Source organism: Leopardus geoffroyi, chromosome E1 (assembly GCF_018350155.1).
Source record: "Leopardus geoffroyi isolate Oge1 chromosome E1, O.geoffroyi_Oge1_pat1.0, whole genome shotgun sequence".
NCBI lineage: Eukaryota > Metazoa > Chordata > Mammalia > Carnivora > Felidae > Leopardus > Leopardus geoffroyi.
In genome coordinates, this window is record NC_059330.1 from 56,232,845 (window position 1) to 56,250,267 (window position 17,423).

General features: G+C 43.7%; 1 protein-coding gene across 5 annotated transcripts in view; it reads right to left on the reverse strand.

Annotated features, from left to right (window-relative positions):
- Positions 1–17,188, reverse strand: part of RNF157 (ring finger protein 157) — an 83,363-nt gene extending 66,175 nt beyond the window's left edge. For 4 of the 5 annotated variants that reach the window (XM_045489690.1, XM_045489688.1, XM_045489692.1 and 1 more), the window contains exon 1: positions 16,844–17,188. In XM_045489690.1, the coding sequence (XP_045345646.1) occupies positions 16,844–16,931 (88 nt within the window). In that variant the 5' untranslated portion in view covers positions 16,932–17,188. Of the gene's footprint in view, positions 1–11,734; positions 11,883–16,843 lie in introns of those variants that run through there. The other variant, XM_045489691.1, reaches the window with a different exon arrangement.
- Between the last annotated feature and the right edge of the window lie 235 nt (positions 17,189–17,423).

Below are 17,423 nucleotides of genomic sequence, written 5' to 3' on the forward strand. Positions count from 1 at the left end.
AATAAATAAGAACTTTTCTTTCCAAATCCATGAAATTACTGAAATATGTCTGCCTACAGAAACCAGGCGTAGGAAAAAAACCCCAACTGTTTAGGCCTCTAAGTAATGGCACATTGCAAATCAAAGATTTTAAACTCAAGTCATGGAAACTTTATATTTTACAAAACAAACAAAACTCAAAGATGAACAAGCAAAAAATTTTGATAATTTATGTGGAGTAAATGATAAAGTAAAATGTATGTGGGATTTTAGCCCCTATCTTAGGCTAAGTGGGAGTTTTTATTGCAAGATTTATAAACAATCTTCCCTTCTTTTTGCATTTTGAATGATGTCACATAAAACAACTATTCTGCCTATAAGTGAAAAATATTAATCTTCAACTTAATGGAGGTGTATGCTTGATTATTGCAAAAAAATGGAATTATATTTAAAAATAACTTTAGGGGTGCCTGGGTGGCTCAAGGTTAAGCATCAGATTTCGACTCAGGTCACGATCTCCCAGTTCATGAGTACAAACTCCTCATCCGGCTCTGCCCCTCCCCCATTCTCTCTCTCTCTCTTTCAAAAATGAATAAACATTTAAAAAAGTACATAAAGGGGCGCCTGGGTGGCTCAGTCAGTTAAGTGCCCGACTTCGGCTCAGGTCATGATCTCAGGTTTTTGAGTTCGAGCCCCACATCTGGCTCTGCGCTGACAGCTCAGAGCCTGGAGCCTGCTTCGGATTCTGTGTCTCTCTCTGCCCCTCCCCTGCTCGCTCCCTGTCTGTCTGTCTCTCTCTCTCAAAAATAAATAAACATTAAAAATAAATAAATAAATAAAAATAAAAATAAAAAAGTAAATAAAATAAATTAAAATAACTTTAAAAATAAAATAATAACTTTATACAAAATTTAAATATGAGAAAATTGGCTATAGGAATCCTATTAGGTTTCCATGTATTTGAAAAAGCTTCATCTACACGATATTTAAATAATATACTTTAAGCTTTTGGTCACAAAAATGAAAAAACAGTAACAAAATTTTTTCAAACATCTCTAACTATTCGACTCAATTCTTTAAAAAAAAAATTTTTTTTAATGTTTATTTATATTTGAGAGAGAGAGAGAGAGACAGATTGTGAGCAGGGGAGGCACAGAGAGAGAGGGAGACACGGAACCCGAAGCAGGCTCAGGGGTCGGAACTGTCAGCACAGAGCCTGATGCGCTGCGAGCCGTGAGATCATGACCTGAGCCGACTAATGCTGTTCACTCAATTCTAATGCCACAGCACTACTTTTGTTATTTATGCTTTTATTCATTTAAAAAATTACAAAGGGCACCTGGCTGGCTTAGTAGGTGGAACGCAGCGACTCTGGATCTTGAGGTTAGGAGTTCGAGCTCCAGGTTTGGTGTGGAGATTACTTAAAATAAAGCCTTTTTAAAAATTACACAAGTAAAACATATCCTTTGCAAAAAATAAAAAACAAAATACACAGAAGCGCGTAATTTAAAAAGTGATAATCCAACCCGATTATCCGTTCTGTGAGATGTAACTCTGCTATTAAGAATTGGTTTGTGGCCTTCCAGATTTTCCTACACAGATGTAAACACATTCGGATTTTCTGTTTTACTTTGTCTTTTAATTTAATTGGAATATACACATATCGATCTGCAAGGTTTTTTTTTTGTTTTTTGGGTTTTTTTGCCTATCGCACTCTATGCATCTTTCCATGTCTGCCCTTATAAATCAAACTCGTGGGGCACCTGGGTGACTCAGTCGGTTAAGTGTCCGACTTCAGCTTAGGCCATGATCTTGCGGTTTGTGAGTTCGAGCCCCACATCGGGCTCTGTGCTGATGGCTCGGAGCCTGGAGCCTGCTTCGGATTCTGTCTCTCTCTGTCTCTCTCTGCCCCTCCCATGTTCATGCTCTGTCTCTCTGTGTCTCTCAATAATAAATACACATTAAAAAAATTTTTTTAAAAATCAAACTCATTATTATTATGACCACATAATACCTCATAATAATAACCTCAATGTAATAACCCCATATCGAGGACTCACTCTATACCAGCACTGTACTAACAAGTACACATAGGTTATTCCTCACAACAACCATATAAGGTAGGCGGTACAAATTTTTTTATTTTGCAGAAGAGACGGTAAATGCACAGAGAGGGTAAGTAATTTGTCCAGGATCACACAGCTAGTAAGAGGCAGTGTCAGGTCCCAAACCCAGCTATTTTTGTTACAGAGTTCCTATGTGTACTCTTAACCATTGTACTATATTCCCATTGAATGCCCAGATTTAACGAACTGGTTCCCTACTGATAAACATTCCCTACTTTCTAGTTTACATTGTTTGCATGCTTTTTTTTTCCCTCCTGAGTATTGTTGTTGTTGCTATTTGATCTGGAATTTGTCCTTATAGACTGTGTGGGATAAGGGGTTAGTCTTTTTTTTTTTTTTTTTTTTTTTTCCAAACGGGAAACTTTACTAACACCATTTATTGAATATTCCAATACCCCCACTAAACTGAAAATCTATTTTTATCATGCTATTTATACATACCTAGCTCCAGACTCTATTCTACTCTGAATGAGCACAATGAAGTGTTTTTGTTTGAGTACAATATAGTTTTGCTTTGTTTTTAGTAGGCTCCATGCCCAACGTGGGGCCCAAACTCACAACCCTGAGATTCAGAGTCGCATACTCTACTGACGGAGCAGGCCAGGTGCCCCTGAGTACAATATAGTTTTAACAACTGTAGCTTTCCAGTATTTAGAGCAAGGCGCACATCGACAGAGCCAAGCCTTCCCCCCATTTTCAAGGTACCAAACCTGACTTTTCCACTTTGCGACATCCCCTCAAAATCCTTCAACGTCACAAAAGCTTCACCACCTCGGGGTGCCGGGGTGGCTCAGTGGGTTAATCATGTAACTCTTAACTTTGAGTCAGATCATGATCTCACAGTTCTTGAGTCTGAGCCCCACGTCTGGCTCTGTGCTGACAGTGCAGAGCCTACTTGGGATTCTCTCTCTCTCCCCCTCTCTCTCAAAATCAATCAATAAAAAAATCCTTAAAGAAAAAAACAAAAACAAAAAACCAAAGTTTCAACACCTTCCAACTTCCCTATATTTCTATCCATACATTCTTCCGATCTCAAGAAGGTAGCCCTTTCCCCATTCCAAGGTTAACTTTTCCGCTTGAGTTCCCATTCCCAACTGCCTCTGCCTCCTGGAGACCTCATCAGCAACCTCCCTCTTTCTCAATATTGCTATTCCTCTGCCCACCATCTTTTTACTTGCCTTGCGCTGAAAGCACATTCTGGTCTCCCCAACTTAAAAAGCAAATACAAAAAGAGTTTCATCTGCCATGCCTTAAAATCCGCCCCCTGGGCCCGCAGCCGTCATTCCTGCCTGCTCCCACCCACGTCCAGTAACTCCGCAGCTCTTCCAGTGGTTTCCGCTGCTCTAAATTCTTCCCTGCAACACCAGCGGGCCAAGTCTGTTCTCACACTTCCTTCACCCTTATGAACGCTCAGAAGACTTCCACACTCATTTCTGAGGCTCCTTGTCCCTTGGCTCCCCAAACCCTCCCGGTCCTGAATCTCTTCTTACCTACCACTTGTTCCACGCTTTTGTGCAGCCCACAAACGCGTAAGTGTCTCTAAGAGCTCAGGTCTCTCTTCCTCATAGAATCAAAGCAGAGGCTCTGACTTAAGGCACACGTGAATTTGCTCCTGGTGCCACCTTCTACCACTGTATGACCTAGGACAACTCATTTAACTTTTTTGAGCTGTGGTTTCTTTATCTGTAAAACGAATAGTAGCACCTCTTTCAAAGGACTGTTGTCAGGCCCAGGGAGCAATCAATACACACGGGCTCCTCCTTTCCCATAACGCGACTCCCAAACATTTTCTTCTGATCCTTCTTTGGAGTTTCAGCCCAAATCTTTAACCACCTGCTGTATCTTTTCATCCGGGTAACCCCTCTTTGCTTCAAGTTCAATGAATCACCTTTATTGCTGGGAGGAGGGGGAATAAAGAGCATTTTATCTCAAGAGCTGTCAGCACAACTCCTCTGGGTGAAGGCACAATCTTTTTTTTTGGAATATACCTTAATGAGCTTCTGAGAATGAAGAAACACACCAAGGGTCCGTGTCCTTTTGTTACTGGTTGCAACTCAAACTGTCTTGTAACTTTTCTTCTCAGGAGAAAGGGTGAGAAGAAGAGTCAAAAAGGCAGAGAAATGACGGGATGAGAAAGGCTGGGGCTGGGGAAACTAAGAGCCAGTAAAACTCCGTAGCTGAAGTTCAGTTTAGGGCGATGCTGCTTGCTACTCCTTTGTATTTCTGCGACGTAAACCCCAACCTCATTGCCCTCCACAGATCTTGAGCAGAATCTATACTCTGTTGGGGGTTTTTTATGTTTATTAATTTATCTTTGAGAGAGAGAGAGAGAGCGAGAGCGAGTGCTCGTGAGCACAAACATACATGTGAGCAGGGGAGGGGCAGAGAGGAGAGAAAATCCCAAGCAGCTCCAAGTTGCCAGCGCAGAGCCTGACTCGGGAGGGATCGATCCCACACGACCCGGGAGATCATGACCTGAGCAGAGACAAAGGGTCCGATGCTTAACCGACTGAGCCACCCAGGCGCCCCAGAATCTACGCTTTCAGGGTTTTCTGTGAATGGAATTTTTTGGAGAAACTGAAGAATGGACTGAAGTCACATTTACTGTGGGGCAAAGACAGCAAGCTGGAGCTCCAGAGCCAACACGACTGTACCACGGGACATGCAGGAATTCGCAGAAATCTTGGAAGTGGCATTAGAAGTCTACACTCTATGATTTGGGGGGGTTGGGGGGGTGGTTCTGTCTAATTCTTCTAGATTCTAAGGAGCAGTAAAGCCCTGGATGACATTTGGAACTCACTTTAAAATTCTTTTTTTATTTTTTATTTTTGAGAGACAGAGAGAGAGAGGCAGAGAGAAAGGGAGACACAGAATCCAAAGCAGGCGCCAGGGGCTCGAACTCATATCGTGACGTGAGCTGAAGTTGGACATCTAACCGAATGAGCCACCCAGGCGGCCCGTTTGGGACTCACTTGAAAAGCAGTTTCTTCCCCAGATTCTCAGTTTCTGTCAATGGTGCTCACTTCTCTGGTCACCCAGCCTAAAAATGTCATAGTCATCAAAACCACAAAAACACTGAACGTGTGCTTTGTGCCGAGCATCCTTGTCAAGACCTCAGCCCTTTCCAAGTTCGGTTACAGTGGATCATCAGGTTATACTTCCCTAGCAAATCTCCATACTTCTAGGTCTTTTTCTCCCTACAACCTATACCTCTAAGAGATAAATCTTCCTAAGAACACCACCTGGTTCCTCTCTCTTTTGGCTCCTACCCACCTCCCAAATTTTATTTCACGCTATCTTTCTACTAGAATTCCCTGCCTCAACCAACTAATCTATTCGCTATTCTCTAAATCCATCAAGAATACTGGCAAGTACACCTGAAACTAATACAACACTAGATGTTAACTGACATTAAAATAAAAACTTATAAAGGCCAAAACAAAACAAAACAAAAACAAAATAAAAACAAAGCACACCAGCAAACTTCCAGGCCATTACTAATACTATTCTCCCTCTTGGGCTATTTGAGCGTTCTACCCTGCCTTCGATGTGTTCAGAACCATTGCTTTCTAGAACTCTACCCTTACTGATCAAGCTCTTTTCTGTATTTTACTCACTTGGCAGAAACGCCTGTGTAGTTACTTTTAACAGCTTTACTGAGGTATACTATATACATCACATAAAATTCACCCATCATGGGGCACCTGGGTGGCTCAGTCGGTTAAGCGTCCGACTTCGGCTCAGGTCATGATCTCACGGTTCGTGGGTTCGAGCCCCGGGTCGGGCTCTGTGCTGACGGCTCGGAGCCCGGAGCCTCCTTCGGATTCTGTGTCTCCTTCTCTCTCTGCCCCTCCCCAACTTGTGCCCTGTCTCTATCAAAAATAAATAAATGTAAAAAATAATTTTTTTTTTAATTCACCCATCGTACATTTTAATGACTTTGGTAACTATCACCATCATCCACTTGAAAACATTTCCACCACCCCCAGAATGTTCCCTCGTGCCCGTTTACAACGAATTCCCACTCCCTTCCCCAGGCTTAGGCAAACACTGCTGTTTTCTAGCTCTATAAATTTGCCTTTTCTAGCCATTTCGTATAAGTGGACTCACACGATATACAGTCTTAAATCTGGTTTCTAGCACTTAGCACAAGGTTTTCGAGGTTAATCCGTGTAGTGCAGCATATATCACTAGTTCATTCCTTGAAATTGCTGAATAGCGGGGCGCCTGGGTGGCGCAGTCGGTTAAGCGTCCAACTTCAGCCAGGTCACGATCTCGCGGTCCGGGAGTTCGAGCCCCGCGTCGGGCTCTGGGCTGATGGCTCAGAGCCTGGAGCCTGTTTCCGATTCTGTGTCTCCCTCTCTCTCTGCCCCTCCCCCGTTCATGCTCTGTCTCTGTCCCAAAAATAAATAAACGTTAAATTGCTGAATAGCATTTCATTGTATGAATTTACCTCATTTTATTAATCCACTCACCAGCTGATGAACATTTGGATTACTTCCCATTTCTTGCCTATTAATAGATACAATGCTGCTATGGACATGCACATACATGTCTGTGTGTGAATCTTCTGGACACATTCGTTGAGAGCGGAATTCTAGATCATAAGGTAACTTTATGTTTAATTTTTTAAGACACTCCCAAACTCTTCCAAAGTGGCTGCTACCATTTTACATTCCTTTCAGACACGTACTAGGATTCCATTTCCATGCATTCCCACTAGCACTTGAGATCTTTTTCTTTTTTTTGACATCGTCTTTCTTATTGTAGCTCTCCTAGTGGTTGTGAACTGCTATCTCCTTGTGGTGTTTTTTTTTTTTATTTTTTTTTTATTTTTTTTTATTTTTGAGAAAGAGACAGAGAAAATGAGTGGAGGAGGGGCAGAGAGAGACGGAAAGAGAGAATCCCAAGCAGGCTCCGCACTGTCAGCACGGAGCCCAATGTGAGGCTTGAACTCACAAACCTTGAGATCATGACGAGCGGAAAGCAAGAGTCAGAGGCTTAATCGGTTGAGCCACCCAGGTGCCCCTCATTGTGGTTTTGACTGTATTTTCCTAACGACTACTGGTAGTGAGCATCATTCTATGGGTTTATTAGCCATTCCTATATCTTCTTTGGGGACATACCTATTCAACTCGTTTGTCCATTTTTAAATTGGGTTGTCTTAACACTGTTGTTAGGGACGCCTGGGTGGCTCAGTTCGTTGAGTGTATGACTCCAGCTCAGGTCATGATCTCACCGTTTGTGAGTTGGAGACCCGCATCAGTCTCTGTGCTGACGGCTTGGAGCCTGGAGCCTGCTTCAGGTTCTGTGTCTCCCTCTCTCTCCATCCCTCCCTCACCCACGCTCTGTCTCTGTCTCTCTCAAAAATAAATAAACATTAAAAATAAATAAATAAATAAATAAATAAATATTGAGTTGTTAAAGTTCTTGGTATATTCTAGATGCAAATCCTTTATCCATGTGTTTTGCAAATATTTTCATTCAGAAGATGGCTTGTCTTTTCATCTATCTTAATGTTTTCTGAAACAGAAACATGTTTAATTTTGGAGAAATCCAATTTATCAGTTTTTTCTCCTGGATAGTGTTTTTGGTGCTGTATCAAAGAACTCTTTCCCTAATCTGAGTCAAATAAATAATTTCTCCTGTATCTAGATCTTCTTTTAGGGGTTTTACAGCTTTAGTTCTTACATTTAGGTCCATTTTTTTAAACAGCTTTATTGACATATAATTCATACACCTTACAATTCACCTATTTAAAGTACACTATCCAGTGGCTTTTTAGTATATTCACAGAGTTATGCAACTATTCACCATGATCGTATTAGTGGACATTTTCATTATCCCAAAAAGAAACCCATTAGCAGTCACTCCCCATTTCCCCTCCCCCAGTCACTGACACTCACTAATCTACTTTCTGTCTCAATGGATTTGTCTTTTGCAGACATTACGAATAAATGGGATTATTCGATGTATACCATTTTGCATCTGGCTTTTCACTTAACATTAATGTTTTCAAGGTTCATCATGGTGTAGCAAATACCCTGTTATTGCCAAATAAAGTCTATTGTGTGGACTTGTCACATTTTATCAGTTGTTCCATTTGCCAGTTGACGGACATTTGGGTTATTTCCACCTTCTAGCTATTACGAAAAATGCTGTCATGAACATTCATGTACATATTTTGGTGTGGATTTTCCCCATTTTTCTTGGGCATATATATATACCTACGAATGGAATTGCTGAGTCATTTAAGGAACTGTCAAACCGTTTTCCAAAGCAACTGTGCTATTTTACATTTCTACCAGGAGGGTACCAGAATTTTAATTTCTCTACATCCTCACCAACACTTATTATTTATTATATTGATTATAGCCACCCTAGTGGTTGTGAAGTGGTATCTAACTGTAGCTTTGATGTGCATTTCCCTAATGGCTAATGATGCTGTTTTCATGTGCTTATTTTCCATTTATGTATCTTTTTTTGGAGGAATGTCTATCAAGACCTTTGTTCCTTTTTTAAGGTTTGTCTTTTTCTTTTTTTCTTAATTTTTTTTTTAATGTTTTATTTATTTTTGAGAGAGAGACAGAGCATGAGCAGGGGAGGGGCAGGGGAGAGGGAGACAGAATCCACAAAGCAGGCTCCAGGCTCTGAGCTGTCAGCACAGAGCCTAACATGGGGCTTGAACTCACAAACCGCGAGATAGTGACCTGAGCCAAAGTCAGAATGCTTAACCAACTGAGCCACCCAGGTGCCCCCAGGTTCTTTTTCTTATTGAATTGTACAAGTTCTTTATATATTCTTGATACAAATCCCTTAACATATATATGAATTGCAAATATTTTCTCCCATTCTGTGACTTGTGTCTTCATTCTATGATCCATTCTGAGTTAATTTTTGGTGATGTAAGAAAGAGTTTAAGTTTATTGTTACTATTATTTTTTGCTTGTCATTATCCAAATGTCCCAGCACCATTTCTTGAAAAAAACTATTCTTTTCCTGTTGATAAGTCTTGGTACTTTTGTCAAAATCAACTGACCATGAACATAAGGTTTTATTTCTGCCTTAAGATTCTGTTCCATTGATCTATATGACTTTTGTTGTGCCAATACCACACTGTGGTTTTATAGTAATTTTTTAAATTGGGTAGTGCAAGTCCTTTAACTTTGTTAGTCTCTTTCTTTCTCTTTCTCTCTTTCTCTCTCTCTTTCTCTCTCTCCCTCCCTCCCTTCCTCTCTTCCTCCCTTCCTTTTTTTAAGATTTTTCAGGACACCTGGGTGGCTCAGTTGGTTGAGCATCCAACTCTTGATTTTGGCTCAGGTCATGATCCCAGAGTCATGGGATCGAGCCCCGCATCAGGCTCTGTGCTGAGTGTAGAGTCTACTTAAGACTCTATGTCTCCCTCTGTCTCTGCCCCTACTCCACTCGTGCTCGGCCTCCCTCTATCTCTCTCTCAAAAAGAAATGTTAAACAAAAAAAAGTAAAAAGAGAAAAAGAATCAGTTGGTCAATTTCTTTAGAAAAAGTTTGTTGGGATTTTGACTAAATTTTTAGATCAATTTGGAGAATATTGGCATCTTGACAATACTGAGTTTTCCAACATGAAGTGTTTAATTACTTAGATCTTTTAAAACTTCTTTAGTTAAAGCATCAATCTCGGTAACATTGTAGAATTTTCAGTGTACAACTTTTATACTTTTTTTTTAAAGTTTATTTATTTATTTTGAGCCACATTGTGTGCAAAAGCGTGCAACAGTGAGCAGGGGAGGGGCAGAGAGGGAGAGAGAATTCCAAGCAAGCTCTGCGCTGCCAGCACAGAGCCTGAACCAGGACTCAAACTCACGAAACCCTGAGATTATAACCTGAACCAAAACCAAGAGTCAGACACTTAACTGAATGAGCCACCCAGAAACTCGAGGATGAACTGCTTTCTTTCTTTCTTTAAAAAAAAAAAAAAAAATTTTTTTTAAATGTTTATTTATTTTTGAGAGAGAGACAGAGTGCAAGATGGGCAGAGGCAGAGAGAGAGGCACAGAATCTAAAGCAGGCTCCAGGCTCTAAGCTGTCAGCACAGAGCCTGATGCTGGGCTCAAACCCACGAACCACAAGATCATGACCTGAGCCAAAATCCGACACTCAACCAACTGAGCCAGCCAGGTGCCCCAGCTTTCTTAATTTCATGTTCAGATTATTCCTTGTGTGTAAAAATGCAATTGATTTTTATATATTGATCTTGTATGTGCAATCTTCCTAACTCATTTATTGATTGTAGTAGTTTTGTGTGTGTGTGTGGAATCCTTGGTACTTTCTCATACAGGATCGTGTCACCTGTGAACAGAGTTTTACTTCTTCCTTTACATTCTGAGTGCCTTAAAAAAATTTTTTTTTAATATGTACGTGTGTTTATTTTGCCGTACTAGTCCGAATCTCCAATCAACACTAAATGACAAAAGCAGACATCCTTGCCTTGTTCCTGATCTTAGCAGGAAAGCATTCTGCATTTCATCATTAAGTATGATATGAGCTGCGGGCTTTTCAGAGATGCCCTTTATCAAATTGAGGAAGTTCCCTTCTATTCCCAGTTGGCTGAGTGTTCCTCATCTTGAAAAGGTTGGATTTGTCGCATTTTATCTCCATTTATTGAAATAATCACGTAGTTTTTATTTTTTATTCTACTAATGTGATATATTAACATTAACTGACTTTCAGATATTAAACTAACCCTGCATTCCTGGGATATACCTCAGATGGTGACGGTAGTCTGTATTCTTACTTACCTCTGTATGCCTGCATTCCACCTCTGACACTAGATTATAAGCACTGAAATTCTGGAAGAAGTGTAATTTTTTTTTTTTTTTTTAATTTTTTTTTTTTTCAACGTTTTTTTTTATTTATTTTTTGGGGGACAGAGAGAGACAGAGCATGAACGGGGGAGGGGCAGAGAGAGAGGGAGACACAGAATCAGAAACAGGCTCCAGGCTCTGAGCCATCAGCCCAGAGCCCGACGCGGGGCTCGAACTCACGGACCGCGAGATCGTGACCTGGCTGAAGTCGGATGCTTAACCGACTGCGCCACCCAGGCGCCCCTGGAAGAAGTGTAATTTTTAAATAATGATTTCTAAAGGTTATAACTTTTAGATTTTTTTTTTTTAAATAGGTTTTGGGGCACCTGGGTGGCTCAGTCAGTTAAGCCTCCAACTCTTAGTTTTCAGAGGCTTGGTTTCGGGTCAGGTCATGATCTTGCAGTCTGTGAGTTTGAGCCACATCTGCACTGTCAGCACAGAGCCTGCTTGGGATTCTCTCTCTCTTCTCTCTGACCCTTCCCTGCTCATGCTCATGCTCACTCTCGCTCTCTCTCTCAAAATAAATAAATAAACTTAAAGAAAATTTTTTTTAAAAAAAGAGGTTTTCACAGCACAAGTACTCTTTCATCAACTAAAACCTCGAGCTTAGCACCTACTTCACAAGGATAATTAGTTAAAATAGGAAGCCACTATAGTTGTAAATTTTATGTGTCTTGGCTGGGCTATCATGCCCAGCTGTTTATTCAAACGTTAATCTAGATGTTGCTGTGATGGTATTTTGTAGATGTAATTAACATTTACAATTAGTTGACTTTAAAGAAATTACCTTGATAAGGTGGATGGGCTTCATCCAATCAGTGGAGGACTGTAAGAGCAAAAACAGAGGTTCCCCAGAGAAGAAGGAATTCTGTCTTAAGACTGAAAGAGAAATCCTGCCGGAGTTTCCAGTCTGCTAGCTTGCTCTACAGATTTCAGACTCATGACTACATCAATTCCTGTCTGTTTCCAGCACGCTGGCGGGCCTTATAAATTTTAGACTTGCTAGCTCCCACAATCACAGAAGACAATTCCTTAAAATAAAAAGTAAACATAAAAAATAAATCGTTTTATTTTAAGGAACATACATATATTTTTTAAATATACATATATCTCCTATTGGTTCCGTTTCTTTGGAGAATCCTGACTCATACTGCCACCAAATAGCTTGTGTTGTTAATACTCCCTTCTGTGACCCATATCATGAATTACAAAGTTGATTTGAGAGCTATCCTGCTGCTTGCCAAAGGAATCAAAATCACTGAGCACAAGGATCAGAATCTATATACTGGTGCACAGTACAATGCATGATACATAGCAGGTGCTCAGTAAAGGAACATAAATGGTAATAAACAGAAAGAGAAAACATGTTAAAGAACAAAAGGATACAACCACCATCATATAAGGAAATCAAAGGCCCTAAATCTTAGAACAAAATCAAGAAGTAAAAGAAATCGGTCTGCTTTTAATGAAGTATGAATAAAACAAAAACACTGGAGGTTTCAGGGGCACCTGGGTGGCTCAACTGAGGGTCTGTCTGACTCTTGATTTCAGCTCGGGTCATGATCCTACAGTCGGGGGATTCTCTCCATCTTTCCCTCTGCCCCTCTCTCATACTCTTTCTCTCTGTCTCTCAAATAAAAAATAGAAAATTAAAAAAATTAACAATAAATACTGGAGGTTTCAAGAGGAAAATCACTACATTTTAAGTGTTTGAAAAATAATGTTGGCATTTGAACTCTTGACATTGATGATCATCATTAAATGGAGGAACGTTTAAGTTTTTTATGGTATTCAGTGTATTTACTATGAATTTCAGATTACTTTCTTTTTTTAATGTTTATTGCGGGGGAGGGGCAAAGAGAGAGAGAGCCTATCAGAAGTGGCCTCTGTGCTGACAGAGTTCATGACCTGAGCTGAAGTCAGTTGCTTAACAGACTGAACCACCAGGCACCCCAAGGAACTTACTTAATTTTAAAGTTATCAAACTGTCCCAGAACTGAACAATTCTTTATTTTGTAGTGAGTTACAGATTTTAAACTCCTTGGCTTCGAAACTAATATTAAATTGATGTTCCTAAAAACTAAGAGAAATTGTTATAACTATTTCACAGACAAGAGACGTTATCCATGCTTAAAAAACTGCTCTTGGGGCACCTGCATGGCTCAGTCGGTTGAACATCTGACTTGATTTTGGCTGAGGTCGGGATCACAGGGTTGTGGGACTGAGCGTTGCTTCTGGTTCCACACTCAGTGTGGAGCCTGCTTGGGATTCTCTCTCTCTGCCTCTCCCCTGCCCGCACTTGTATGCTCTCTCTCTAGGTCAAAATAAATAAACATTTTAAAAATAAATAAAATCTTTGGGGTGTCTGGGTGGCTTGGTTGGTTAAGCATCTGACTTTGGCTCAGGTCATGATTTCACGGTTTATGGGTTCAAGCCCCGCATCCAGCCCTGCGCTGACAGCAACCAGTCTGGAGCCTGCTTCAGATTGTGTCTTCCTCTCTCTCTCTCTGCTCCTCCCCCTCTTGTGCTCTTTCTTTCCAAAATAAATAGATAAACAAACATTAAAAATGTATACAAAATAAATAATAAATAAAATCTCTACCAAAAAAAAGGTTTTAAAAAAAAGGTGCAGAACAGCCTAAATAGCATGTTATGCTTGTATTCGCACAAGAAACTGGAAGAATTCCAAAGAAACCAAAAGTGGTTACACAGGGATGGGAGGAGGTATATGGGGAGAAACTGGGTGATGAACAGAGCAGTGAGAACAAGACTTTCACTTTATGGCTTTTCATTCTTTTAAACTTTGAATCATGTAACTTAGATTACTTATTCAAAAAATAAATAATTATAAAACAATTTAGGCTATCTCTCTCTAAAAAAAGAAGCCTAATTTTTTAAAGAAACTTCAGTTTCAACATGAAATCAGCTGTTTTCAGTAATTTCTAAAAAAATTTTTTAGGGGCGCCTGGGTGCCTCAGCTGGATAAGCGACCGACTTCGGCTCAGGTCATGATCTCGCAATTTGTGAGTTCAAGCCCCGCGTCGGGCTCTGTGCTGACAGCTCAGAGCCTGGAGCCTACTTCAGATTCTGTGTTTCCCCCTCTCTCTACCCTTCCCCTGCTCACGCTCTGTGTCTCTCTGTCTCTCAATAATAAACGCTAAAAAAATTTTTTTTAAATTATTTTAATATTTACTTTTGAGACAGAGAGCGAGAGACACAGAGCACAAGGCGGGGGGGGGGGGGGGGGGGGGGGGGCGGGGCAGAGAAAGGGAGACACAGAATCTGAAGCAGCTCCAGGCTCTGAGCTGTCAGCACAGAGCCCAACACGGGGCTCGAACCCACAATCATGACCTGCGCTGAAGTCAGATGCTTAACCGACTGAGCCGCCCAAGCGCCCCTGTTCGCAGTAATTTCTAAATGTTTCCATTTCAATGAGCATACAAAACTAAGGGGTTCCTCTAAAGACACAAACAAAAGAAAGCAATTTCTGCCAGGCACTGTAACTATCATCACAGGGCCAGATGACAGAGTTGCTTTCTGAAACTCTTCCACGGGCAGCAGAGTCTGAGACTTTCCAGGGAGTCAGGGCACGGTCTCAGTTTAGCTGGTCACCTGGAGAAAGCTGACTCTGTTATCTGCTTTGTCCTACTCTCAGTACTGAAGATAAGAAGGCTTAAAATCAACCCAGTCTGATTCCTCAACAAGGATGGGCCTTTGAGTTCTGTTTCAGTCCTGATGCAGAGCAGCCTCCTTTCCACAAGTCAATTCCTTTGCGAAAGGCAGAGGCTGATGGTTTAGAAAGAAGTGCCCTAACTTGATGGGTGACCTGGCCAGACTAATTTACGTCTCTGGACTTCCACTTTCTTACCACCGACATGAGTGGGTCTTGGGCCAAATTCTCTCAAAGGTCCCTTTCAGGTCTACAATACTATCATCCCCATAAAAAGCCAAGTCGGTTTAAAGATCAGATGAAGGGTGGGAAATGTCTCCAGACTAGAGCATATATGCAAGTTCATGGAATTCTCAAGTACACAAAGATGTGCTGGCTGGGACATGAATGTTCTGGTTCTTATCTTCTGTGTTTTATCTTCAACACAAATAATTTGGCCCTTTTGCTGCAAAGATTTCTCACATATAGAACTTCCAATTAGAAATGAGCTACGACTACTTAGCACTTTTAAAAGACTGGTGGAGAGGATTATTTCAGACTGTCAGCACAAAGTGTGTTGCATAAGGAAAGTTTTAGTTTGGGGATACCTAGGTGGCTCAACTGGCTGAGTGCCTGACTTCGGCTCAGGCCATGATCTCCCAGTTCATGAGATCGAGTCCCGAGACAGGCTCTTCACTGACAATGTGGAGCCTGCTTGGGATTCTCTCTCTGCTCCTCCCCCAGCCTCTCTCTCTAAATAAATAAATAGACTTAATAAACAAATCTTTTTAAAAAGTTTCAGTTTGGTCCATTTTCCTTTTATGATCATCACCCAAGGCTCATACTTGTATTAATATCCTTTGGGGAACCACCTTCTAGAGATTTACCCATGCTAATTCCCACACGTGAAGGGAGGGTGAATCCTCTTCTGAGACTGCAAACTCTACTGAAAACTCCAAGCTCAGCAAAACATGTCCCATACTCTGATCAATAAAAGCTAAGTGATTTCGGGGGGGGGGGGATCCCCCACAAATACTTGTGCATATTTGTGTCCATTAAAAAGCAAAGTGCACGCTTCTATGGGCATTTTTTCATACAGTCCTAATTAGCTAGAGTTTTATTAAAACACTAGAGATCCCGCAGCTTTATCTTAGACTGTTCTAAAACGGCTCTTAATCATATTCAGCAAGGATTCATTCTTTGGCACAGCAGCAGCAAGACACAGCGCTGGCAGACAGTCTGCAGGGCGCAGGTTCATTGTCTGGTCCCTGCTTCCACCTGGCACACACTGGACACACTGCTGAGAAACCAGCTCATCTCATTAGCATGTCTTTACCCTGAGGCTCCCATCCTGACACCTCTCCAAGATCGCCCAAATCCTCATTAGGTCCCAGGCCAAAGAGAAGACGGTAGCCATCCGTCCCCCAGAAGTCTTGGGAAAAAGCAATGAAAAATCACGAGCAAAGAGGTCATGCAGCAAGCAGTTCAGAACTGGCCGGTGCTCAATCCACTTGGGATCCTCTCCCCGGCAAAACCCTCCTCCACCTCCAACGCTTAGGCCACAGCCCAGGGGCTGCAGACATCGCTCTTTTCAATGATTCTGACCACACACATAGTAACTTCTAGACATTCTAAATGCCTGTGCCCTGTCCCCTAGCTCTCCCCATTCCAAAAGCCAGGCCTGCCGCTACTCTGGCAAAGGGACAACCCGGGTGACTCTGATACTCAGATGCCCAAACATTTCTGTGAAACACTTCTTTCTGCTTCTGACAGCTTCCTGAAAAGCGCCAGCCTGCAAACGCATTCTGGGCCTCCATCCTCCCGCAGGCAATGGAAGCTTTCTGCCACCACCGCCCCCCCGCCCCCGCCACTCCACCCCTCCCCGAGAAACCTACTTCAAACCTTGCGTCCGCGCCTCCCTCTCCAGAGGCCTGGATGCGCGGCCCCCGGCCCTCGGCCCCCGTTTCGGACGCCAGGCCGGCCTCACCTAGCCCTCAGCACCCCCCGGCGGAAAGGGCGCACCGGGCGCCAAGAAGGGCCCCGCGGGCACCCCGCCCCTCCGGAGCCGCAGTCCCCGCCGCTCGCGTCTCTGTCACCGGGCAGACGGCCTGCAGGCCGCTCGCGTCCTCGGGCGGCGGGCCGGCCGGCCACCGCGGCTACCCCGCCAACGGCCCCGCCGCACCGGCCCGCAGACCTCCCCACCCCCCGGCCCCGGGGCGCGCCCAGCCCGCGCCCGCCGGCCCTCACCGGACTTGGGCGGGTAGCGGTACACGGAATTGGACGGGATGTCCACCTCCTCCACGCCCGCGTGCTGCCGGCTCGTCAGGGCCCCCATGGCGCTGCGCCCGCGCCGCCCTCTCGCCTCACCGCGGCCGCTCGCCCCGCGCGCGGTGCGGGGGTCGGCTGTCCGCCGCAGCCGGCTCCGCCTCGGCGCTGCGGCTCTGGCGGCGGGGAGCCCCCGGCGCGCCGCGCACCATCCTCCGCCGGGCCCCGCGGCGGCGCCTCTGCCGAGGGGGGTCTGCGCGCTGGGCCGGGGGCGCAGCAGCCACCGCCGCCGCCGCCGCCGCCGCCTCGGGCCGCGTGATGTCAGCGGCAGCTGGAGCCGGGGGCCCGAGGCGGCCGCGGCCAATGGCGGGGCGGGGCGGGGCGGGGCGGCGGCGGCGCGCCAGCCAATGGGCGGGGGGATGCGGCGCGAGCGGCTGCCAACCGGGCGCGGGGAGACCGCCGGGGGCTCGCGGCCGCGGGCTGGGGCTGTGGGCTGCGGATCCGGCTCCTCCGACCGCCCGGCCCGGAGCCTGCTCGCCGTCGACCCAGACACCTGAAGGCG